Here is a 27,203-nt window from a genome sequence, read left to right on the forward strand (position 1 = left end):
GAAATGGGGTTCTGGGAAATGCTAATGTTCCTTTAAAAAAAATTAATTAATGTTCTTTCCTCTCTGAAAAGAGAATTCTCGTAATTTAACCTCTAAATCTTCATGTGTTAGGTGTTTGTTATCTAAGAGCCTGCCTATTCTCTTGGCTCATCTGATAACTCTGCATTTTCTTCCAGAAGATCTACTTCTATAAACATTAGTTTATAGAAGTCCATCTATCACCATAGTATTTATGTGCTTTTTATTCTAGGTCTGAACAAAGTGCTGGCACAGAGTGGTTATAAAGTGCAGTTTCAGTTTCCTGTGTTTGGTTCCCATAACTAGTCTCTCTTTACATACTTAGAGAAGGCGGAAAATCTAGATGTTTGAGTTTGGTGTTAGACCTGCTTACCTTCAGGTTCTGTGGTCTATTTGTCTATATTCCCCTCCCTTATGTCTTTGTTGTTAAGATAATTTGGTCATGACCTTTGTTTATTCTTAAGGCTCCTCTTGGCATTTATACAGTCATGCTGAAAAGTGTTTCTAGCTTTCTTTATCTACATTTCTCTAGGTTAAGCATTATGAAACACCTGTTTGCATCTATAAGATGCTAACAATAGTACTGATAATGGAATCTGGTTGCAACCTTAACTATATAGGGCCATGAACATGCTCCATAAAATGAATTCATCGCATAGCCTCGTGGTTTTACTGTGAGATTTTTAACTTGGATTTTGATTAACTGTTCTATCTCATCTGTCTTTTTCAAACTCTCCTGCTCCTTTGATTTTTTCAAAGCATTCAGGGTTTTAGAGAGTGGGTAATATTCTGTATTGAAAGTAGAGTGAATTCCTTATCCCCTAGCTGTCAAAGTTCATTTTGCTTGGCATTCTGTCTCCAGGACTAAATGAGAAGCAGCTGCAATGAAAGAAGAATTAAATTATTTGCAGTATTGCTTGCTCTCATCTTAAACAATACATTGACAATTTTCTCTTGGGTACAGTGGTAATTGCTGAGTACATTTTGTTTATCCGAACAGCTGATTCTATGGGTCAAATGGTTTAATTTCTTAGTTCTGGAATTCTATTTCTGAGACTTACATTCACTGACCTAAAATTTGTTCCCTTGTAGAATTTTGAAGCGGATAACAATAGTATTTTTCCAGAGCAAGGGGAAGGATAATCAAAGCCTAAACTCGATAAAAAGAACTGAGTAGTACTGTACTGTATATTAAGATACTGGAAGGGCACAAACAAATCACTCCCTGGTTCTAGTGTCTGAGTTGTAGTGACAGAAGAGTTTGGGGAATAAAAAGTCATGAAAGTAGTTTTGTCTCTATTTTGGGGATACATTTTTTAGATGATACATTCCTATTATGCATTTATATAACTGAAGTAATAAAACTAACTCCATAGACTCTTGTTTTAGTCTGCATGGAATTTGGCATTTGTATGTTACAATATATCATCAATGCTTTAAACATGAAGGTTGACAACTTTTTCTTTTCCAGCCTAGCTGTCCATCCTGACCGGATCACCATAGCAACAGGTCAGGTTGCAGGTACCTCTAAGGATGGAAAAGTGAGCAAACCTTTTGTTTACAGTAACATATTCATATTTCACAAGAGTGTATTTATTCTAGACATATTACTGTATTGTAGTTAGTGGTATGTTACCTCTGTGCAGTAGTTAAATCACCCTTAAATTTTAAAAATTAAAAATGCAAAGCATTATACTCTTAATTTAACAGAAGCTAATTGAATGATGCCAGGGTAGCCAATGGAATTGTCACGTTCCATCAGCTAGTTCCATTTCTTGATGCTGTCTGTCTGTCTCTGACTCTCCAGCTCCATTCCTTACAGAGACCATGAGGAGGTTTGGAGGTGGGCTCCAGACGAGAGATGGGACCAGGAGATCCAAACTTTTGATAGCTGTGTTTGTCTTGTTTTTAAAAATAATCCACACTGTTATTTGAAAGAAGCTGAATTTTCTTTAAGAGATAGTTTTATTACTTAATGATCAATAAGAGATCAAGAGTAATAATTGGGCCTGACACAGCATTAAAATGTCAATTGACTTAAAAGTTTTATACACACACACACACACACAAACACACACACACACACATATACATTTTAGAATTTGGCCTTCATTTATTAGTCTATTGTATAGGTAGAATAAATTCCATGCAGTTCTTCCTACTTGCTTTGAGGTAATATTTTTAATCAACACATATTTACAGGGACTGCCCTCTAGTGGATTTAAGAAGCATTTAAGTCTCCATCATATTGAGCCATGTGCTCTATTATCTTTGTATTACTGTAAGTGATTGTTAGGAGAGAACTTTAAACATGTACATTGGACATGCAAATAATTTTAATTATTCATATATTGAATTGATTTTAAGCTAAACAAAGATGGTTTTGACCAATGTTATAAAAAGGGAGACTAATAATAAAGTCCTTTTCTATGGCCAACTTTCCACTGTAGTTGAAAGTAATTACGAAGTTGTTTACACACATAACTGATTTTCTTGTTTTTGCTTATTGTTCATTGGTCATTTGATACCAGCTAGAAACAGTATAATGTTTGCTGCCGTTAAGACTCTGTGACCTTGGAGCAGGACTTGGAATGGGCTAATTGTAGATCTGATCTTGCAAGTGGGAGGTGTTAAGGTGCTTAACACCTCCCACTTAGCACTGGACACCTGGGATTTGAGGATGCTCTTTGCCGTGCCGCATTAATCCCAATGACTAGGCATATGTCTGGATATTACTGGGTCATTTGCTAGCCCATCTGTCATTATACAGCAGAAGAACTATATTGGTGTTACCAGCAATAATGATATTAAATGTTGCTAACATGGGTTTTCACGTATTTTAAAATTTTAAGAAATGCTGATACTCTTTCCCAACATTTTTTTTCAGTTGTTGTTTCTGTTTTAATTTTTTACAGCAATTACCACCCCATGTACGTGTTTGGGACTCTGTTACTTTGAATACACTGCATATCATTGGGATGGGCTTTTTTGACCGTGCTGTCACCTGCATTGCTTTTTCTAAGTCTGTAAGTAAATGCATGCATAAAGTGTTTGTGTTCTGTGTGTATAGTTAAATTATTTAAAGTTTCATATACACAGCATTCTGAAATAATTGAGGGCTAAATCTTGTACTACTCAAGCAAAACTCCACAGTTTACTTCAATCTGTAGGATTTGGATCTAAAGATTTTAATTGGAAGTAGAATAACATTTTTCACTTTCAGTTAGGCAGTAGTGTTTAATGACTTATCGATTTGTACCTACCCATTTCTGAATTCTTTTATAAATGACTTTTTAAATGTTTTGCTTCAGAATGGAGGAAGTAACCTTTGTTCGGTGGATGATTCAAATGACCATGTGCTTTCTGTATGGGACTGGCAGAAGGAAGAGAGGCTGGCAGATGTCAAGGTGTTGCAATAAGATATTTTGTGCAGTAAAATGCTTGCTTGTATGTAGATTTGAATTTTTGTCATGAAATGTCTTTCTGTACCTTTTAATTCTTATTAGTGCTTTCATTTATAAAGGACAAAGAATATAAAGTATACCTATCTGAAATATTTCTTCTCATGGTTAAAAATAATGTGGGGGGCTTTTGGGAGCGACGGGAGGAAAGGGGTCTTGTTTTTTGCTTTGCTGTCATAATCATGTTAGAGTTTATTAGGAAATTTTAAAAAGCAAGTGTAGGGATGTATTAGAGGGCATATAGAAAAATGCTGTAAACACATTTTAATTTGAGGGCTTCCTCTTAAGACTATCAGAAACAGTTTTGAAGACATGCGTCAACTTACAATACTAACAGAATTAGAAAATGTTTTCACTTCAGCTCTTTCCTTCAAGAAATTTTATCCAAAGTGCTTGTTATATCAGTCTGTTGTTACTTAAATTAAAAAAATGAGTAAAAACTTTTCAATCCAAATATGGTACATAATTACGTATCATAAGTTGACTAATTTGTTTAACAAGAAAACACTTGTAAATTAATCATTTTGTTTTATCTGTATATTAAATTTTGATACATTGTTTCTTTCTTTCTTATCAAGTGTTCTAATGAGGCGGTATTTGCAGCAGATTTTCATCCTACAGACACAAATATAATAGTTACTTGTGGAAAATCACACCTTTACTTTTGGACATTAGACGGGAACTCCCTTATTAAAAAGCAAGGATTATTTGAGGTAAAGTAGTGTATGCTCTTAACTTTTTCTTTTACAGCAATGCTATATGCATACAGCAATAAAGTTTATTTAAGGCTGAAATGAATCAAAACAACATGTTAATTAAACCTGCTATTTTATCATATTGTATTTTGTACAGCATTTGTAGTATATTAGTACATTAGCATAGCATGTGGCAATCATAGGCGGTTATCACTACAGTGAAGGTCAAAATCTGGTTTCCATTCTACCTTCTATGTTCTTGTTTTTACTTTCTCTTAATTTTCTCAAATTCCTTTTGGGTTGAAAGTTTCCATGTTTGGCCATAGCCCAAAGGTAAGGTTATTTTTTTTTTCCCCAAGGGTAATTTGAGAAATTGAGTTGCACATTTATGTGAACATGAATTTTCTTTCCCATATGTTCTTTTCAGATCTAAAGTTCTGCACATACATATTTCAAAAAGAGACAAAGCTAGAAATTCCACTCAGTCTATTTTGTAAATATCATTTTTACTTTAAAGTCTTGCTTTTTAAAAAGTAGGTCTGAACTCCACTTTCACTTTTGCAGTTCTGTTTGCATGCATAGGTACTACAGTTGCAAGCACAAATAAAATGTTTCTGCAATGGGAGGTTTCAGAGTAGCAGCCGTGTTAGTCTGTGTCCGCAAAAAGAAAAGGAGGACTAGTGGCACCTTAGAGACTAACCAATTTATTTGAGCATGAGCTTTCACTTTTGCATCCAATGAAGTGAGCTGTAGCTCACGAAAGCTTATGCTCAAATAAATTGGTTAGTCTCTAAGGTGCCACTAGCACTCCTTTTCTTTTTGTTTCTGCAATGTGTACAGATGGCTACTATGGTGTCTAGTTAACCATTGGTTGTTTAAATTATCTCACTTGCATGTGCAGTCAAAGTAACTGCATTGAGAAATGTCAGCATGCATAATGTGTAACGTGTGTAATGGGGATGGATTATTAAAATTGTATTATGTTTAACTGTATTACATTCCCCTTTTTTCTGCACTTCAGCTTAACTCCTTGATGAAGCACAGGCCAGAGTTCTCTGTTTTCAGGACTTTTCAGAAAGCGTTACAGAGTTAAATCTCAGGGCTGAGCATAAAGGGGCATACAAATGTTTAGCATATCTGACACATAAATACCTTGCAATGCCAGCTTCAGCAGTGCCATGTGAACACCTGTTCTCACTTTCAGGTGATGTAAATAAGAAGTGGGCTGCATTATCTCCTGTAAATGTAAAGCACTTATTTTGTCTTAGTGATTGGCTGAAAAAGAAGTAGGACTGAGTGGACTTGTAGGCTCTGAAGTTTTACTTTTTTTTTTTTTGAGTGCGGTTATTTAAAAAAAATTCTACATTTCATTAGAAAGAGATTGCCCTACAGTACTGGTAAGAGAAATTGAAAATTACTGTTTCTTTTATTTCTCTTTCTTACAGTGCAGATATTTGTAATAAAAAATAATATAAAGTCAGCGGTGTACACTTTGTATTCAGTGTTGTTGATTAACAGTGCAATTAAAACTGCGATTAATCATGGCTTTTTTTAATCTTGTGAATAACTAAACTTTTTTAACCATTTGAGAACCTTACATTAAGTAAGTTTACTTGAGTAATTTTCTTCAACTTGGCTTGCTCAAGGAGACAGATTTTAAAAAATAGAAACCAACTGGAACACATATAGCCCACATGCTTTATACTGCAGCATTTGAAATTTTTTTTAGCCCAAAGAAAGGGAGAGAAGCAGTGGAGAGGCGACATGGATTTTTTTTACTGAATATGCTATGTTTTGTGCACAGGTCCAGAGAAACTTAGCTAGAGGGCACAGAAACATCCAAAAGTAGGGCATGGCAGTTACTAAGCATGCTCAGTAACTGTTTGTGAAGCTGTATAAGAAGTTTTAATTTAGGGCAAGTTATAAACATTTTAAAGTTGGAGTTCTTAAATATGTGCCTTGACATTTTCTGTTTTTATTTTTAAATGCATTTTTAAGGATAGCCTCAGTTAAGCAGAGAAAGTATTACAGATGCATTTGTTACCTCCAGAACAAATATACCTAGAGCATCTAAGCCTCACAGAACTGCCTTATTGTTCTTCAAAGAAATCTCAAGTGTTTCTGACAGTGTTTGCAGAACTTAATTTCTGAAAGCGATAGTAGCTCCTGATCTTTTTTCAGATGAATAAAAAGAAAATATTACAGTATTAATATTAGGACTAAGTCTAAATTGAATTAAATATATACAGCTAAAAGGAATGGATTGTGTGTTGCTGTAAATGTACTAATTCTCTACCATACAGAAACAAGAGAAGCCAAAGTTTGTCCTGTGTGTGACCTTTTCTGAAAATGGTGATACAATTACAGGAGACTCAAGTGGAAACATCTTAGTCTGGGGGAAAGGTAAGACCACACAGATTATAACAGTGCATTGTATACTGCATTGAAATAGGACAATTGTTTATTTTCCTTTGAGTGATTGTGCACGTATACGTTCCATTGTAGGTGTATGTGTGCCCAGTGCATTCGAGTCAGATAATTTTGACAGCAGTACCACTAGGCAGCACATGCGACCCTGCCCTCCTTGTGGTTAGAGCCAAGGGCATAAAAGAGGTGTGACCGCTGCCCCCTTTTCAGTTCCTTCTTATGGCAAGAATTGGATCTCTCCATCACTCTTGAGCCTCGGTTAGCCAGCTTAGAAAGAGAATTTCTCCCTTTGTATATAATTATAATTCATTTAGTATCATTATAGTTTAGTAGGCAATTAGCTGACAGTGATTTTAGGGATTTTTGCAATGCAGAAATCCCCCGGATTTAAACAATGTGCCACATGCAGGGCTGTTATCCCTGTCACTGATAAACTTAAAGCTGCCTAATTTGTTAGGGAATTTGTCCTCCACATGTCTCGCCTAATCAGTTCCCTGTTCTCCATGAGATTTCTGTCTGAAGGTTCATCTCCTCTACAAGGTGATGTGTCCCTCTTCAGAGCCTGACCCTGACCACAAGAAAGTAGAGAGGTCCTCCCCTTGGAGTGCGCCTCTGGCTGCCACAGCTCCAAAGCTTAGATCTTCCTGTCTTGCGGCTTCATCAAAGCTTTCTGAGGCTGATAGGCCACACTCCTAATGTCACAAAAAGTCCTGTGGAGCCAAGGTGTCAGCACAAGCACCAACACTCATTAGTGCCATCTGAGGCGGAATTATTGACTCCAGCAGGGCCGCTGGGACTGGTGCCATCTCTGTTACCAGAGAGATCTTCAACCCTGGCACTGTCGGATCCAGTACTAGCTCCCGTGGCTGCAAACTTACTTCTTTTGTTGGTGCTGTCAACGCTGCAGCCTTTCATGTGGCAAGAGACTTACTGTACCTCCTTTTGCTGTTCTCACCTCTGCTGCATCAGCCAACTCTGCCTGCACCTACTTCAGCTCTGACTGCTCCTACCTCTCAGTTCCATCAGCTCTTCCAGCACCTGCCACGACAGCTTCTGCATCTTCAGTCCAGTACACATCAGCACTGTCGACATCGACTCATCTTTCAACATTCTGTTCACCTTGTCTGCCTCCTCCGGCACTGTTGGATATTTCTTAAATGTCCGTATTTTGGGGGCAACATCATGTATTTCCAGGGGGTGTTGGAGATCTGGGCATAAGACTGACTAAGGAGAGTTATATTTCCTCCTTGTTGGACTCTGACCATGATAGACCTTTACTTCTGTCTGACCATGATAGACCTTTATTTCTTTCAGATCTCCATGCAGGTCTTATTCTAGGGATGCACGGCCCAGGGATTAAGATCACTACACTTATAAAGATGTCCAAGTATGGTGCCCTCCACCATGAGCACTACAAAAACTTGGGCCTTGTGGACTTCTCTAAGGCTCTCTGGATCTCCACCAACTACACAATCCAGGAGGAGTCACCTTCTCCAGCTCTTGTAGCTACTTGTGAAGCTCGATGAAATCACAAGGTCACCCCTTGACAGAATCCACAGACCAAGAGGTATCAACGGAGGACCCCCTGCATATTCCTCCTTGCATTTCTTCCTTTTCTCCAGATGAGGCAATCACACTGGAGTCAGCTTCACCTCCACCTGAAGACTTCAAGGTCTTTCAAGACCTCATGAGGAGAGTGGCTGCTTCTTTAGGAGTGCAGGCAGAACTTGTGCAAAATAGCTTGCACAACCTGTTAAATATCCTGCAGACTCCAATCCCCCCAGGAAGAGTTGTCCTTCCCATTAACCAATCCCTACTGGAACCAAGCCCTTTGGCAGACACCAGCTTCAATTTGTGGGTGGATAGATGATATCAGGTTCCCCAGCAAGAATATGATTATTTTTTCATTCACCCTACAACAAGTTATAACAAGATTCCTTAGTTATTACTGTGGCAAATGAACTATTGAGGCAGTCACTCCCCAAGGCTACCCCAAAGACAGTTTGAGAGATTGGATTTACATGGTTGAAAGGCTGTACCACTGTGCATCTTCAAATGAGAATCCCAAATTATCAAGCTTTATTGGCCAAGTATTCCTTTATTATTTGGTCTGCAATTTCTAAATATGCAAACAAGTTACCAGGGGATTATAAAGAGCAATTCTTAAAAACCTCCAGTGACAGGGATTTGACCATCTCCCTTGGAAGCATGTTCCAGTGCTTAACTGTCCTTATAGTTGGAAAGTTTTTTCCTAATAGCTAACTTAAATTTCCTTTGCTGCAGATTAAACTGATTACTTTTTGTCCTACCTTCAGTGGACATGGAGAACAATTGATGACTGTTCTCTTTATGACAGCTCTCAATATATTTGAAGACCGTTTTGAAGACAGCTCTTAATATATTTGAAGGGCTGTGTATGTTCTGCCCCCTCAATCCCATGCCCCAGTCTTCTTTTCTCAAGACTAAACATGCCAAGATTTTTCTAACCTTTCCTCATAGGTCAGGTTTACCAAACCTATTATAACTTTTGTAGGGCTATTCTGGACTTTCTCGAGTTTATCCACATCTTTCCTAAAGTGTGCCGCCCAGAACTGGACACTGTGCTCCAGCTGTGGCCTTATTAGTGCCAAATAGAGCGGGACAGTTACCTCCCATGTCTCACAGATGACATTCTTGTTAATACACCTCAGAATATTATTAACCTTTTTTGCAGTTGCAACAGATAGTTGACTCTTATTCAATTTGTGACCCACTATAACCCCCAGATCCTTTTCCGCAGTACTACTGCTTAGCCACTTATTCTCCATTTTGTATTAGTATATTTGATTTTTTCCTCTGAAGTATAGTACTTTGCCCTTGTCTTTATTGCATTTCATCTTGTTGATTCAGACCAATTCTCCAATTTGTCAAGGTCATTTTGAATTCTAATCCTGTCCTCCAAAGTGCTTGCAACCCCTCTCAGCTAAATGTCATCACAGATTTTATAAGCATACGCAGCACTCCATTGTCCAAGTCATTTAAGCAAATATTGAATAGTATCGAATTCAGGACAGATCTCTGTGGGACCCACTAGATACATTCTCTCAGTTTTACAGTGAACCATTAATAATTACTAAGGCTACGTTTTAGTCACAGGTATTTTTAGTAAACGCCATGGACAGGTCACGGGCCATAAACAAAAATTCACGGGCCTGTCCATGACTTTTACTAAAAATACCCACTGTGACTAAAATTTGGGCAGGAGGGCTGCGGGTGCTCTGGGGGGGCCGGGCCGGGGCCACCGCAGGTGCTGGTGGGGGGCAGGCCACTGTATGCAGCGTGGGACCCCACTGATGCTAGGGTAAGGAGGGTTGGCGGGGCTGTCAGGTGCTTCCTATCTGGCTCCGAGTCCCTGCAGTTCCTAGGCGGTGGAGGGTTCCAGGGCAGGGGCTCCACTGCTCCCACCACAAGCACCAGCTGCTGAAGCTCCCATTGGCCAGGAACCACAGCCAATAGGAGCTGCAGGGGCAGGGCCTGTAGGGGCGGGCAGTGTGCGGGACAGAGACCTCCCCGGCCCCTCCGCCACCTAGGAGCTGCCAGGGGACCTTGCCAGTGGGAGCTGGGGAGTTCCCCACCCCAAGGTGAGTGCCCCCCCTGCATTCTCCAACCCCCTGCCCCTAACCCTGAGCCCCATCCCACACACCCAAACTGCTGCTGCTGCAGAAGTCACAGAAAGTCACAGAATCCATGACTTTCCATGACCTCTGTGACACACTTGCAACCTTAATAATTACTCTTTGAGTATGGTCTTGCAATCAGTTATGCACCAAAATTATAGTAATTTCATCTAGATCACATTTCCGTAGTTTTGTTATGAGAAGGTCATGTGGGATTATGTCAAGGGCCTTACTAAAATCAAAAAATATCATGTCTATGGCTTCAATCCATTCTACAGTTGCCCTGTCAAAGAAGTAAATTAGATTAGTTTAGCATGATTTTCTTCTTGGCAATCCATGTTGGTTATTACATATTAACCTGTTATACTCTAGGTCAGGGGTTCTCAACCATTTTCCTTCCGAGGCCTTCCTTCAGATGCTGGTTCCAGGCAGGCAGTGCACATCCTGAGACATCTGGTCAGATTGGCAGATGGACACCTCCATCCCCCTCAAAAGGAAGCCCACGATCATCACCACTCTACGCCTCCTCATGTTGGGTGTGGTGGCTGTGAGGCTCTGAGCACTGGTGCAGGTGTCTCCTATTCTTCAGCCCTTGGAATCTGCTCCTTTCCTCCTGTTGCCAGTACAGCATACCAGTTCTTGACCTCGATGGACTGGGGATCTGTGTAGGAGGTGGGACACTGTCTGCTGCCAAGGTGGCCAGCAATTAGTCTCCTCTCTGCAGAACAGCCAGTTCTCCTTCCTTCTCTGGTGCTGCTGTAGTCTTTTCTACTTAGGTAGCATACTCCATCCCAGATGTCTCCATGTGCATCCTGCTGATGAAGTCCTTGTGCGCCCTGATGCGACGCAGACACACATCCTCCTGGAACTCTCCTACCTGCTTTCTGAGGGACTCTACCACCAGACATCTCTCAACTGAGTGGTTCCACCCTGCCTGGCTTTCTTCAGCAGGCACATGGAGGCCACATTCCCCGAAAATCAAGACCAGGACCTGGGTAGCAGCTTCAAGGATCAGGATGCCTATCTGGCCAGGTGCAGGCAGAGGAAAGCTAGAAGTGGTGTTGGCAATGATTTATTTTCCTCCCATTAGGGGTTATTCCTGGTAGATTGCCCTCAAGTTAAGGGGAACCCCCCAAAAACCCTACCTCCGTGCCTTGCTCCACTGGAGAACTCAGCTGGCTAACTGTCTTAGTCTCCCAGCTGTCTTCATCTCACACACAGCTGGAATGGGTGACTCATGCCTCTCTCACTTAGGTGCCCCTAATCAATGGCCTATTCAAAAAAAACTACACTGCTTTCATTTCAAAGAGCCCTGCTAGAAACCAGGCGTTAACCCACCTCGCTGCACAGCAATCTAGCCCAGACAATCAGTGGTATTCCATCTTGACCACAGAAGGTATCTTTGATTCATGGTAGGCATAATGCACTGCAAGTAAAAGGTACTGCTTTTTGACCTATCCTAAGCCCCAACAGTGGGTATCAAATGCATTGCAGTAGTTGCAGCTCATTTGCACCATTCAGGCATCCAAGTATTTCCTTACTTGAATGACTGGCTGGTCTGGGGAAGAACAAGGTCTCATGTTCAAGATAGGATCCTAATCATCAGACATCAAATACTCACTGACAACACCATTGTTATGTTTTATCTGAACAGAGGTCTGGTCTACACTTAGATTCTACATCTCTCAGAGGTGTGAAAAATCCACACCCTTGAGAGATGTAGTTATACCAACCTAACCCACAGTTTAGATAGTGCTAGGTCAACAGAAGAATTCTCCTGTCAACCTAGCTACTGCCTCTTTGGGAGGTGGATTACTATGTCGATGGGAGAATCGCTCCTGTCAGCGTAGGTAGTATCTACACTGAAGTGCAGTGCGGTGGTGCTGCTGTCGCATTTTAAGTGTAGGCAAGCCCAGAGAAGGATGAATTAATTGTGCCAAGAAACAATCCATCTGTGGAACCTTTACATAAAGAACAATATCTTATTAAAGACCTTTCACCTCCCAGGGGTGAGGAATACTATTGCAGATTCCCTCAGCAGGAACTTGGTAGACCATCACAAGTGGTCAATACACAAGGACATTCTGTATCAGATTATCCATCAGTGGTGTTATCTGGTAGTAGACCTCTTTGTGACCAACCTGAACAAGTGCAGTACATTCTGCTCCAGAGCAGTCACAGTCCACGTTCTTTGACAGACTCCTTCCTTTTCTATTGGTCAGGTCTTCTAATGTACATATTTCCTCCTGTCTCTGTCACCCTGGGTGGGGAACCGGAAGCTAAAAAGAGACAAAGTGACTTTAATCCTTAATCCTTAGAGCTGCAGACTGACCAAGACACTATTTGTGCACTGTCCTATATCAACTATCAGTTCAGCCTGCCATATTTCTACCTCTGGTCAAGGACCTTCTGTTTAAGGAATCAAGGCAACTTGCTGCACTCCAACCTATAGTCACTTCACCTCATTTGCATGAATGATCTTTGGTTGAGCAAGGAGGAGAGAGTTGGCTCCCAAAATGTCCAAGCCATTTTGGTGTGCAGCAGAATGAAAAAGGTTCTCAGCCTGGGCTGAGTACCACCAATTGTCACCAAGTAGAGTGAAAATTAGACATATTTTAGACTACCTGCTGCAGTTGAAATTGTGTGGTCTCTCCTTCAGCTCTGTAAGGGTATATTTAGCCTCCATCTCCACATTCACCAGTAGAAGGGCTTTCTGGTTTTTTGCATCCCTTGGAGTCTGGATTTTTAAAAGGCCTCATTCATATGTACCCTCCTCTTTTGATCCTGTATTCTCTTGGGACCTGAATTTTGATTTGTCCTGTTTAATGATATCCCCCTTCAAGCCCTTAGCACCAACTTTGTTATCTTTGTTACTAATAAAGACAGTGTTTCTAGGAGCAATTAGATCTGCAAGAAGGGTATCAGAGCTCCAGGCATTATTAGTTTATGCCTAATATAGTATCCACCTTTATTGGACCTTTCATCTTCAAGGATTTTTGCCAAAACTTCGGTCTAGCAAAGCTGAAGAAAGGCTTCATACTTTGGATGTACGGAGGACTCTACCCTTTTATGTGGACTGCACAAAGTCTTTTAGGTTGTCTCCTAGATTCTTTGTAACCTTCACTGAAAGGATTATGGGCATCCAGTTACAGATCAGTGCATATTTCTCTGGATTTCTGACTGTATCAAAATCTGTTATAATCCAGCAAAGGTTGCTCCTCCTCTGAGAATAACAGCCCATTCCACTAGGGCTCACTTCACTTCATCAGCCTTTCTGGGTAACATCCTGATAACGGACATCAGCAAGGCAGCAATGTGATTGTCAGTAAATACCTTTTCTAGACACTATGCTATCACTCAAGCTTCCTGGAATTATGTCAGTTTCGGCAAGTCAGTGTTGAAGTCTCTTTTCAAATTTCTGAAGTTACACCACCTATAAAGGAACTGCTGGTGAGTCACCTATAGTAGAAAATATACATACACAATCACTCAAAAGAGGGGAAAACGGTTACTTATCTGTACAGTAACTGTTGTTGTTCTTCGAGATGTTTTGTGCACATATGCATTCCACAGCCCTCCCATCATCCCTGCTACTTTGGGCATTAGTTAGATGGTGGGTGTGAAGGAATGTAGAGGAAGGCAGCAGCTACACTTCTTTTATGCTTTCGACTTTGAGCATCAAGGGAGCAGGGGCACATGCGCCCCCTTGTGTTACTGCTGGCAAAAGTCTCTGATGTGCGTGCATTGGGCGCACATACACCTCTGGTGCACAACACATCTCAAAGAACAATAGTTACTGTAAGGTAAGTAACAGTTTTTTAAAGGTGTTGCTGTGAAATTTTAGGCAAAAATTACTACATTTTTAACAAGGATAAACTTGACTTCTCTGGGGGCCTCTGCCAAAGTCTAATCACACAGAATTTGATTTTCTGTTCCCAGGTTTTAGCAACTGTATGTTTGGCAGTCGTAGCACCCAACTGAAATGTAATGTGCTTTCTGTAGTCAAGTGTTAAATTGCAGAGCCCTAGATGAAAACAAAAACAAACTTCTATGCAGAGTGTTATGGATACTACTGACAAATAGGAGAAGTGGCAGAAAAAGTTATTTTATTTAATCAAAATAACTGCAAGCTACAGTATGAACACTATAGGTCTAGTTTCCTTATGGTGATCACATGTACTACTGAAGTTATGCCTGTGTATTGATAGGAGAGCAGGTCCCTTAAAAATTAACAAAAAACCTTTGACAGATTATTTGAAGTGTCACAATAACAGTCGGCTTGAAAAAGTTCCAGTGCTTTTATAATAGAACTGTTAGAACAACTAAAAATGACAATATGCTGCTGCTCTATTTATTAATTTGAATCTACAGTTTTAACAAAAAAACACCACCTCCATCAATTTCATTCTCTAATAAAATGTGAGAGTTAAACGGAGTGGCTCAGATTTTTAAGAAAACAATTGTGGATAGCTTCATGGTCCCTCACTAATTCTCTGTTTTTGTGATTTCTATAAAGAAAAGCCATTGTCTTAGGCTTCAGGCAGCAGCATTTACATGAAGACAAACAGCAAAAATACCCTAAGGATATTTACTGTTGGGGGGTAATGGGGTTAGGAGACTCCCCCAAAAGGGTCTACCGGCAAAGGGAGATGGGATATGGTCATAGGCACCTCTGTTCCATCTCCCAAGATACTGAAAATCAGCTCTGTAGGGGAGGAAGTGTTGGTGAAATCCTCAGGCAAGGTAGTATGAACTGAAATCCCAATGATCTACTCTTGTAGAGCGTTGCCCACCTGAGTGCTGTTGGTCATCCCATCTCTGCTTCTACTTCTGTTCCTCACAGGCAGTTTGTACTGCTGTTGGGGAAGACAGAGGAAATAGTATTGTAGGTCAGCTCCTTTCTCTCTCTTCTCTTTCCTCAGATCCCCACCAATCATACCACAAAGCAAGAGATTTGACACCCATCCACTCCAAATGGAGTTAGACGGTCTGGGCTAGGAACTACACAGCTGTTTCCTCTCCCTTCCTCCCAGCTATCTTTTTGTGTGGTTGGAAAGGGAGCAGGGGTAAACAGGTCGGTGGGCAGCAGCCAGTGGCTTTGCAGAGCAGTGCAGTGCTCAGGAGATCAGTTTTAGTTCATGTTTGTTGGCCCACTAGTTTCTCCTATGGCCGGCAGTATTCTTCTTCCCCCACAGACAATTTTAAATCTTTTTTGGGTGGTGGGAGGAGATGGTAGTAGCAGGGGGAATACTTGCCCTTGGAAAGACTGCCTCACCTGGCCAATTCTTTTGGAGACAGGCACAGGTGTTCTTTTCTTCCCCATCTCTGTGCTGAAGATTTTCTGACTTTTGCTGCTGTTTGAAGGCAAGTATTGCTTCCACCTGCTTGTAATATCCTAAGTTGAAGGCTTTCCCCCCCCTAGAAACAGGAAACAGAAAAGAATGTTGTGATCCAAACAAATTCAATTTATCTGCAGTTAAAATAAAAATGATTAAAAAACAAACAAACAATATCAGTTTCTTAACTTATATTGGCCTCTCACTTTTTTAAGAAGTAAGGATTGCTTAAAAAAAAGTTGGTTGGAAAATGCAAGTTTCAATAATGGAATTGTTAATATTTTCTCCTTGTTGTTCACAATCATTGTGATTCTCAGTTGCAAGTAAAACCTGTAAGTCAATGTAGTTGGGTTTATGCCACTAAGAGATTTACTCTTCGAGCTATGACACATATAACCATTGACTATAACTCCAGACTTGAGGGTGCAGTGAAAAATAAAGTAAAAATGATCCAATGAAATAAATATTTCAGTAATAACCTCTTTTCTCCATATGTCTAGGTACAAATAGAATAAGCTATGCACTTCAAGGAGCCCATGAGGGTGGTATTTTTGCACTTTGTATGCTGCGAGATGGTACACTGGTATCAGGAGGTGGAAAAGACAGAAAATTAATATCTTGGAATGGGAATTATCAAAAACTTCACAAGACTGAGGTGATATTACTGATCTTTAAATTTTACTTATTACTTTAAGTGGAAAATTAAAAAGAACTTTCTTATGAACGGTGGTCCCTAAATCAGTACTCTTGTTTAGGATTCCTCATTCTGTGGCAGTCCCAGTCAAATCAATAAACAGAATATGATTCTTACCATTAAAATGATACATTAACTGATTTGTTAAAGAACCTTTTTTAATTTAATACATCCATTAGTTGGTAGGAAAGCTCCTAATGAAATTTTGCTTATATTAATTCTGCCCTTCTTTGTCAAATTATTAATAGTGACAGGCATTTTTTAATTTCAGGTTATTACAGTGCTTGGCAATAGTAAATACTACACTACTTTCACACTTTTTATTTTCCAAAACCATGATGGTGGTGATGATGGTTTTTATCACTTTCCTTGCTTGGTCTTAGTCCAGCGGTGAATTTTAACATTGTTTAACAAAAATTTCTTCAGCCATCATGTAGGAATTTGCAAATTCAAACTTTATATGGGAATAGTCCCAGTGAGTACATTTGTTACATCTGAAAAAGCAAACAAAGTTATGTGACCCTTTAGACATTGTGTAGAAAGCATGATCAAAGGAAAACTGTATATTCTGGTGGGTGAACTATACAGTAACGCCTCACTTAACATTGTAGTTATGTTCCTGAAAAATGAGATTTTAAGCGAAATGATGTTAAGCAAATCCAATTTCCCCATAAGAATTAATGTAAATGGGGGGGTTAGGTTCCAGGGAAATTTTTTTTCACCAGACAAAAGACTATATTATATATATATATATACACACACACACACACAGAGTATAAGTTTTAAACAAACAATTTAATACTGGTACACAGTGATGACGATTGTGAATTTTGGTTGAGGTGGTGAAGTTGAGGTGGGATATTTCGCAGGGGATGCCTTACTGCTAAATGATGAACCAGCAATTGGCTGAGCCCTCAAGCCCTCATTGTTGTTAATGTAGCCTCACACTCTACAAGGCAGCGTGAATGGAGGGAGGGGAGACAGCATGGCAGACAGAGACACACACTGTGTGTATGAGAGAGAGATGCACATTGCCCCTTTAAGTTCGCTGACCTCACTCTTAAGTACACTGCCTTTTTAAGTTAATCAGCAAGCTGGGATGGCAGCTGCTGCCAGGAAGCTCCCTCCATCCTGAGCCCTGTCGTGTGTCCCCCCTACTCTATGGAAGGTGGGGTAAGCGAGGTGCAGGAGCAGGGGGGAGGGGGCCACCCTGACATTAGCCCTCCCCCCCAGCTCAGCAATCAGGAGGCTCTGGAGAGCAGCTCCAAGGCAGAGGGCAAGAGCAGCACATGGCAGTGGGGGGAGGGACAGCTGAACTGCTGGCAATTGATAGCCTGCTGGGCGGCTGCCACACAGGGAACTTAGGGGAACGGGGAGCTGATGGGGGGGCTGCCAGTCCAAGCTTTGTTCCAAGTCCCCACCAGCTAGGTGCAATGGGCTGCTCTTTTTGCAAGCAGTGGACAAAGCAGGCGGCTGCCAAATGACGTTATAAGGGAGCATTGCACAACTTTAAACAAGCATGTTCCCTAATTGATCAGCAACGTAACAACGAAACAACGTTAACCGGGACGACTTTAAGTGAGGAGTTACTGTACTAGATACTGTAGAGGCATTGCACATGCATTGGCAACTTGGGTAGTGTGTCAGTTTTCTAAATCAAGTAAGAACACCAGCTGTTGGGCTTTCCCTGTCTTTGACCACTGAAAATGGTCAGACTTCCTGCTCAGTTATTCTCAGTCAGTCCCCCCCATAATGTTTTTTTTTATAATGACTTATTATTAAATCACTTATTCTATTCACATTTTCCACACTGTTGAGTTCTACGCACCTGATTGCACTGGCGTCTTCTAGGAAGCTGAAAGTTGGGTGCAATTAAAGGAGTGTACACTTACAGAAGCAATAGATGCTATACAGAACTTATGCAGAACCTGTCAGTACCTCCAAGAACAGCTTAGTGATTTTTAATTTCTTTAAAAAAGAAAAGGATTTTGTATACAAAAAGACTTGATCCAATATTAATATTTCATAGTTTATAAAATGTGGCTGAATTAACTGCTATAAGAAACATAACGTTTTCATTTGCTGACTTACTTGGTTTTAGTTGTGCAGATTTTTTGTCCCATTAGTGTAGATGCCTTTTTGTGTAGTGTTATATAAATTACCATAGCTTTGTTGAAGTCAGTGGAGCTATGACAATTTGCACCAGCTGAGTATCTGCCCTATGGTGTCCTATATTATTTTATATTAAATTGTATAGCCCTGTATTTGACAACACTCAGAGCTGTGTGACTGCTTTAAAAAAATCTATTTGTAAGGCTATATATCTTGAAATAAATACTTTAAAAAAAAAAAAAATTAACACTTGAGAAACCATTTTGTACCATCTGAGTCCATTTATCCATTTACCAGTCCATTTATCTATTATGATCACAGATTCCAGAGCAGTTTGGTCCGATAAGAACAGTAGCAGAAGGGAAAGGTGATGTTGTATTGATAGGCACTACTAGGAACTTTGTTCTGCAAGGCACTCTATCAGGAGACTTTTTTCCAATTACCCAGGTGAGCTGTTTCCTTGCAAACTAATAAAAAGCATTAATGTTTTAAAAGTTGTAAGTGCAATAACAGAACTTGTCTAATGTTAGGAAAATACAGAACTATTTAATTAATTTACTAGCACAGTGACTTCAGCAATAAAGAATCTGATAAAATTAGTACATATCCAAACTGAGCAGAATTTCTGAAGGCTTATTTATACAGTAAGCTAATTTTAATCATGTTAATTGGGAAAGAATTAAACTTCATTAAAGGTTCATTAACTTGGATGTTATTGTCCATCATCTGAAGAAACTTTGTTTGTATTTGTATAGGGTCACACTGATGAGCTATGGGGACTAGCTATCCATCCCTCTAAACCTCAGTTTTTCACTTGTGGACATGACAAACACATTACCCTCTGGGATGCTACCAGTCATCGTCCTGTCTGGAACAAAATTATAGAGGTATATACTATTAAGCTCACACTCTTCTCTTTCATGGAATAAAGGTTTTCAAATAAGTTAATTTTTTTAAAAATGTTTTTGTTAGATTATAATGGGAGGGGAAGAATCAGTGAGATAGTATATAATTTAACTTTTTGAAAATGTTTGTATAATTCTAAAACCTGTAGCAGTGTTAAGCCAAATATTCTAAACCACTGACCCTTTCTCTAACCCAAAGCTAACTTGGCTGCTGTATAATACAAAAAGTATACTGTGCTTTAGGCACTTATTTTATTCAGAAGAAAGTCACAAAACTGAAACTGGCAGACATTTGGCCTTTTATCATTTTTGAGAAGTGGCAGATGTACACAGCCTAAATAATTACTTGTCTATATGGAGCAGCAATGCACACTATGGGGGTGTGATTTCTAAAGCTCACTGACGTGTTGCACATTACTTGGTCTGTGTAGACCCTGCTACGTAATGCTAAGTGCACTAAAGAATGTTTAGTACACAGCAGCAGGACCTACACAGATCAGTTAATGCCACAACATGTTAGTGCACTTTAGAAATCACACCCCTATAGCACACATTACCCCATTGTGTAGACAAGCCCTAAGTCTTCAGGCTCATTTCTACCCTCCTCCCCTCTCTGGTATGCAACTTTTGTTGTATGGATATTGAGGGAGTATATTAATGCAAGGTCTAAATTTCTTACTTGTACATATAAGTTAGGTCACCTAATTCTGCATTTGGGAACTCATATTAGTTATGTTATAATGTATCTGTTTTTGAGCACTTAAAAGAAGAAATAGGTACTGATTTAGTCCTTTTTTAATGCCTGGTATAGCTTGTTTCCTTTTCAACTATCTAGATAGATATCACTAAAGGGAGGTTAGTGCTGTTTATAGGACACAAGCTAAAGATTCTGCTCCTCAGCTATGGAAACCCACCAGTAGTCTGTATTTATAATCCTCTTTTTACAGTAAACAGTGAGTAGATTCTTCATATGAGCCATATAATGTCATGTGGTGACTTAAGCTACTTCTCAATTTTCTCTGCTTGCCCTCTTTCACAGGTCAGGGCAACTACACTTGCATTCCCCCTCCACGATCCACCTAGGGCACCCACTTAAAGATTACTGGATCCCAGCTGTCACCTCTCTTGGGCAGAGACCCATGTCTCTCTGCATTCTGACCGGGGTGGTAAGGCTGCACAGCTTTCTGATTTACACTGTGATATTCCCAGCAAGCCAGACGGCCTAAAAGGCCAGCATCTGCTCTTTGCTTTCTCTCCGAAGACTATGAACAAAGCAATTGCCAGCAGTTATAAATTACCACACAGTCCTTTATAAATGAGCACATTTATTCTTAAGGTGAAAGCATTACAGAAAAAAACATGTTAAAAACAATAAAAGAACCTACACACATGCTAAAAAGCTTACCAGAGATTACTCCAACTCCAGCCTTGGGCTCTGGGAGTTGTCAGTCCCTCAAAACCTACAACTGGGTTTTCCCTGTGATTACAAGTTCATAACTGTCTTAGATTCAGAACTATAACGAAGGCAGGTAAAGAAGCTGTTTCTTTATACAGCTTGGAGCCTTTGATCTTGGTCTTTGATGACCAGTAAACAGCAGACAAAGACCCTCCCCTCAGAGTGTAGCTTCAATGTGCTAGGTGTTTGCATAAATGGAGTTGGGTAATTTGCATTAACCTCTCCCTAGGGTATCCCAGGAAATCCACTTAACAGTTATTGTCCCAAAAGTCCATTTTGGCTGCAAAATTTTCAGTATGTCCTTTGAACTCCCAGCCCTCACATCACATCTTCCCCCAAAGGTTATATACTATCCCATTCCAGGACCACATGAATACGTAACCTTAAGACACTAAGGTTTTTTAGTGACATGGCAGGAAATGGCCATATCTGTAACACCTTCCATAAAGGGGAAAAGTTCAACAGTAACATATAAAGTACATTAAAAAAATCTGGCATGGATTCTCCATCAGCCACCCAAGCTCTCAAGTGAAAACTACCCCATTAACAAAGAGCTGGTCTACACTACACAGGTCAATATACGGCAGCTTATGGTGACTTAATTACGTCAGTGTCTACACTACAGCCTTCCTCACACCGATGTAAGGCCTGGTCTACACTGGGGGGGAGATTGATCTAAGTTACACAACTTCAGTTATTCACGTAGCTGAAGTCGACATATTTACATCTACTTACCGTGGTGTCTTCACTGCGGTTAGTCTAGCGCTGGTGCTCTCCCGTCGACTCTGCCTGCTCCTCTTGCCCTGGTGGAGTACCGGAGTTGACAGGAGAGCGCTCGGCGGATGCGATAAATCGACCCCTGCTGGATTGATTGTGGTCCCTCGATCCAGCAGGTAATGTAGACAAGCCCTAAGAGCCCTACTTCACCGACATAATAACTCCACCTCCATGAGAGACATAAGGCTTATGTTGTGTAGTTAGGGCAATGCAGTATCCCTTACATCATCAGGATGTAAAATTGACAAGAAAGCCAGGCAGCTAGAGCCCAGCTGCCCCCAGCTCTCCTGGCTATCTGGGCGGCTGGACCCCCCCTCCCAGCTGGGAACTGTGGCAAGAAGCCCCAGTGGCTTCAGAGATCGCTCCCGGGGGCAAGAAGCCCCAGGCTGCTTCCCCCGGCTCCCAAAGAGGTACGGGGAGGGGAGAAGCCCTGAGTGGCTTCCCTTGCTCCCGACGGAAAATGGGGAGCAGAGGGGAGGGTCAGCCCACCAGGAGCCTGCAAGCCTGTGGGGCAGCTGGGTTCCTGGCAGGGAGCTGCCAGTGGAGCTGAGAGACTGGGCTTTCAGCTCCCCACACTGGCCTTCTTAGATCGGTGGAAGCGCTCCTGGTAAGGGCGCACACCACTGACTCTAAGAGGGTAGTGTGGACATGCACAACTGCAGTAATTACTGCGGTGGCTGTAAGCTGACTTAATAACAGCTCGACTTACATTTCTGGTATAGACATACCCAAAAGCCCTTGAACATCTGTAACAAGTGTTAAAAGTGGTACTTTGAATACAGATTCTGTGCTTCCCTGGACCTGCAGCCTACATGTATTGGCTCTAGTCATCCTGTCCATGTACTTACTTTAGATTCAGAGCCTTTGCTTCCTTAATTATGATGAATTAGTGATTTCTGTCTGTTGCTTCTGTACTGCATCAGCCATTCTTCAATTACACTGCACTAGATCTGTTCAAGTTTGCTAATGTGCTTTAGAATCATAGAATCATAGAATATCAGGGTTGGAAGGGACCCCAGAAGGTCATCTAGTCCAACCCCCTGCTTGAAGCAGGACCAATTCCCAGTTAAATCATCCCAGCCAGGGCTTTGTCAAGCCTGACCTTAAAAACCTCTAAGGAAGGAGATTCTACCACCTCCCTAGGTAACGCATTCCAGTGTTTCACCACCCTCTTAGTGAAAAAGTTTTTCCTAATATCCAATCTAAACCTCCCCCACTGCAACTTGAGACCATTACTCCTCGTTCTGTCATCTGCAACCATTGAGAACAGTCTAGAGCCATCCTCTTTGGAACCCCCTTTCAGGTAGTTGAAAGCAGCTATCAAATCCCCCCTCATTCTTCTCTTCTGCAGGCTAAACAATCCCAGCTCCCTCAGCCTCTCCTCATAACTCATGTGTTCCAGTCCCCTAATCATTTTTGTTGCCCTTCGCTGGACTCTCTCCAATTTATCCACATCCTTCTTGAAGTGTGGGGCCCAAAACTGGACACAGTACTCCAGATGAGGCCTCACCAATGTCGAATAGAGGGGAACGATCACGTCCCTCGATCTGCTCGCTATGCCCCTACTTATACATCCCAAAATGCCATTGGCCTTCTTGGCAACAAGGGCACACTGCTGACTCATATCCAGCTTCTCGTCCACTGTCACCCCTAGGTCCTTTTCCGCAGAACTGCTGCCTAGCCATTCGGTCCCTAGTCTGTAGCTGTGCATTGGGTTCTTCCGTCCTAAGTGCAGGACCCTGCACTTATCCTTATTGAACCTCATCAGATTCCTTTTGGCCCAATCTTCCAATTTGTCTAGATCCTTCTGTATCCTATCCCTCCCCTCCAGCGTATCTACCACTCCTCCCAGTTTAGTATCATCCGCAAATTTGCTGAGAGTGCAATCCACACCATCCTCCAGATCATTTATGAAGATATTGAATAAAACCGGCCCCAGGACCGACCCTTGGGGCACTCCACTTGATACCGGCTGCCAACTAGACATGGAGCCATTGATCACTACCCGTTGAGCCCGACAATCTAGCCAGCTTTCTACCCACCTTATAGTGCATTCATCCAGCCCATACTTCCTTAACTTGCTGACAAGAATACTATGGGAGACCGTGTCAAAAGCTTTGCTAAAGTCAAGAAACAATACATCCACTGCTTTCCCTTCATCCACAGAACCAGTAATCTCATCATAAAAGGCGATTAGATTAGTCAGGCATGACCTTCCCTTGGTGAATCCATGCTGGCTGTTCCTGATCACTTTCCTCTCATGCAAGTGCTTCAGGATTGATTCTTTGAGGACCTGCTCCTTGATTTTTCCAGGGACTGAGGTGAGGCTGACTGGCCTGTAGTTCCCAGGATCCTCCTTCTTCCCTTTTTTAAAGATTGGCATTACATTAGCCTTTTTCCAGTCATCCGGGACTTCCCCGGTTCGCCACGAGTTTTCAAAGATAATGGCCAATGGCTCTGCAATCACAGCCGCCAATTCCTTCAGCACTCTCGGATGCAACTCGTCCGGCCCCATGGACTTGTGCACGTCCAGCTTTTCTAAATAGTCCCTAACCACCTCTATCTCCACAGAGGGCTGGCCATCTCTTCCCCATTTTGTGATGCCCAGCGCAGCAGTCTGGGAGCTGACCTTGTTAGTGAAAACAGAGGCAAAAAAAGCATTGAGTACATTAGCTTTTTCCACATCCTCTGTCACTAGGTTGCCTCCCTCATTCAGTAAGGGGCCCACACATTCCTTGGCTTTCTTCTTGTTGCCAACATACCTGAAGAAACCCTTCTTGTTACTCTTGACATCTCTGGCTAGCTGCAGCTCCAGGTGCGATTTGGCCCTCCTGATAACATTCCTACATGCCCGAGCAATATTTTTATACTCTTCCCTGGTCATATGTCCAACCTTCCACTTCTTGTAAGCTTCTTTTTTATGTTTAAGATCTGCTAGGATTTCACCATTAAGCCAAGCTGGTCGCCTGCCATATTTACTATTCTTTCGACTCATTGGGATGGTTTGTCCCTGTAACCTCAACAGGGATTCCTTGAAATACAGCCAGCTCTCCTGGACTCCTTTCCCCTTCAAGTTAGTCCCCCAGGGGATCCTGGCCATCCGTTCCCTGAGGGAATCGAAGTCTGCTTTCCTGAAGTCCAGGGTCCGTATCCTGCTGCTTACCTTTCTTCCCTGCGTCAGGATCCTGAACTCAACCAACTCATGGTCACTGCCTCCCAGATTCCCATCCACTTTTGCTTCCCCCACTAATTCTACCCGGTTTGTGAGCAGCAGGTCAAGAAAAGCGCCCCCCCTAGTTGGCTCCTCTAGCACTTGCGCCAGGAAATTGTCCCCTACGCTTTCCAAAAACTTCCTGGATTGTCTATGCACCGCTGTATTGCTCTCCCAGCAGATATCAGGAAAATTAAAGTCACCCATGAGAATCAGGGCATGCGATCTAGTAGCTTCCGTGAGCTGCCAGAAGAAAGCCTCATCCACCTCATCCCCCTGGTCCGGTGGTCTATAGCAGACTCCCACCACTACATCACTCTTGTTGCACACACTTCTAAACTTAATCCAGAGACACTCAGGTTTTTCTGCAGTTTCGTACCGGAGCTCTGAGCAGTCATACTGCTCCCTTACATACAGTGCTACTCCCCCACCTTTTCTGCCCTGCCTGTCCTTCCTGAACAGTTTATAACCATCCATGACAGTACTCCAGTCATGTGAGTTATCCCACGAAGTCTCTGTTATTCCGATCACGTCATAGTTCCTTGCTTTCTAGCTCCTAGTTCTTTTTAAGGCTCAGGACTGTTGTAATACATGGTCAACATCTAGTAATCCAGCAATACATTTTAGTAATTTCTAACTCTTTGGGAGACTTTAAGAGATATAGATCCTTCAGACCACCACTTCAAGCTATAACTATCACTTACTTGGCAAAAATAACTGGTCAGTATGTACCTTTGATGATTATCTGTACTGAGAAATTGATCTGTCAAAAAACTGTAACACATCAACTGGCTGGAATGAAAGACCATATGTCTGGCTCCGGTGGTTCTGGAATTGAGCCCAAAAGGGAAACACGTATTTGTATGTTGCCAGTTGTGCTGTAGTTCCATAATGTTCCTAGACTAGTACTAAACAGTATCTACTGTAGACCTTTGTTACCAGTGTGATCTGATAGGGCCCTACACATCTGTCCCACCCTCCAAACAGCTGACAGCTTGAGTTTTAGAGTGGACTGTCTATAGATTCTCTGGGGTGGGGAGGGGGTAGGCAGCTGGTCTCCTTCCTCACTTTTCTCACTTTATCTGTTCCTATCCCATCCTCCTGTAATATGGAGTCACAGACTAGAAAGCAAGTGCTGAAGATCTTTTCTTATTGGCTGCTTTCCCCTTTTCATTTGTTTAACTCCTGGTATACTGGTCAGCAATCTCGATGGATTCATGTGACTAGGGAGAAAACTGAATGAGGATCTGAATAATGTACTTCACATAAGACCCTGCATAACCTAGGACTGGCTCTACTACCAATGCCATCTCCATGATGTGTTACTTTTTAGTCACTTAACAATTCTACAAATAGTTGGTCTAAAGACTCTGAGATAAATTCAGACCTGTTGTTAACAGGTTTAACCCTACTGAAGCCAAAGCAGTTATACACATGTACACCAGATCTGAATTTGGCCCTCTGACTCAACTAAATCACTTTCCTACAAATGGAGCATTTATAAATTTCTTAGAGTAAATATCCCTTCAGACATACAGGAGTGCAGGAACATGTGTGGAAGCATGAACACTGACTTCCTGGCTCTTTGTGGGAAAGGATCTGCTCCCTTTTCCTTCACAATGGAATCTATTTTTCCTCGACTGATGAGGAAAAACTAACAGAAGAGGCATTGCTGCTTGATAAGTTCCTATTTCATAAGCAATAATTTTTCATTAGTTCAGAAAAATGGCTTTTGTCTCTAGGTGGCTGCTGCAGAATGGCTTTGTTTTTCTGATTTTTTTTTTTTTTTTTACAGTAGTATACCTTGTAAGAGATGCTACAGATGCATCCTTCTCACACTCATAAATTGTGTGGTTTTAGTTTGGTCTTCAAAAAGTCAATTTTATTACTACATGCAACTTCTCAGAGACATTGCCTGGAGACATGAAGACTTGGTTGAACAGGTGTTTTCACTTGTTGTTTCAAGGTAGCAGTTCAGTATCCAGATAGTCCCTTCATAAAGTATATGTACATTGCTGATCATGTCTGCAGTGAGGTTCTGGCCTATCCAATACTGTGATGCCAGTTTCCGGGCATGTCTTTCCCTTTGTCTAGGGTACCAGGTGCTTCACCGTGACATATTTATTTTCTTTCAAATGTTTTCTATACAACATATTAAATAATATTACTTGAATTTTGCAGATTTTCATAATGTATTGGAACTCTTCATTATACAATTGTGCATGATAACATTTGTGTATCTTTCTAGACTACATAACACAGTTTAAGCTAATGAGAGTATTGACAAACATCATTTTGCATATGTTGGATCTGGTCTGATGACATGAAGAGTGTTTATTACAGCTGTGGTATGCCTCAGTTTAAAGAACATTTAACACTGAAATCTCAGCCACAGCACATCACACAGGATCCCATTCAAGTAACATACACTTGCTGAGTCACATTCACTTGGTGG

General features: G+C 41.3%; 1 protein-coding gene across 3 annotated transcripts in view; it reads left to right on the forward strand.

Moving 5' to 3' along the window:
- The window catches only part of EML1 (EMAP like 1), a 197,718-nt gene that overhangs the window by 156,373 nt on the left and 14,142 nt on the right, over positions 1-27,203 (forward strand). For all 3 annotated transcript variants that reach the window (XM_084630680.1, XM_084630679.1, XM_084630681.1), the window contains exons 8-15: positions 1,490-1,559; positions 2,934-3,044; positions 3,330-3,425; positions 4,058-4,192; positions 6,478-6,577; positions 16,094-16,248; positions 18,721-18,846; positions 19,155-19,286. In XM_084630680.1, coding sequence (XP_084486806.1) covers positions 1,490-1,559; positions 2,934-3,044; positions 3,330-3,425; positions 4,058-4,192; positions 6,478-6,577; positions 16,094-16,248; positions 18,721-18,846; positions 19,155-19,286 — 925 coding nt within the window. The remainder of the gene's footprint in view (positions 1-1,489; positions 1,560-2,933; positions 3,045-3,329; positions 3,426-4,057; positions 4,193-6,477; positions 6,578-16,093; positions 16,249-18,720; positions 18,847-19,154; positions 19,287-27,203) is intronic.

This window comes from Lepidochelys olivacea (assembly GCF_965140295.1).
Source record: "Lepidochelys olivacea isolate rLepOli2 genome assembly, chromosome: 6".
NCBI classification, from domain to species: domain Eukaryota; kingdom Metazoa; phylum Chordata; order Testudines; family Cheloniidae; genus Lepidochelys; species Lepidochelys olivacea.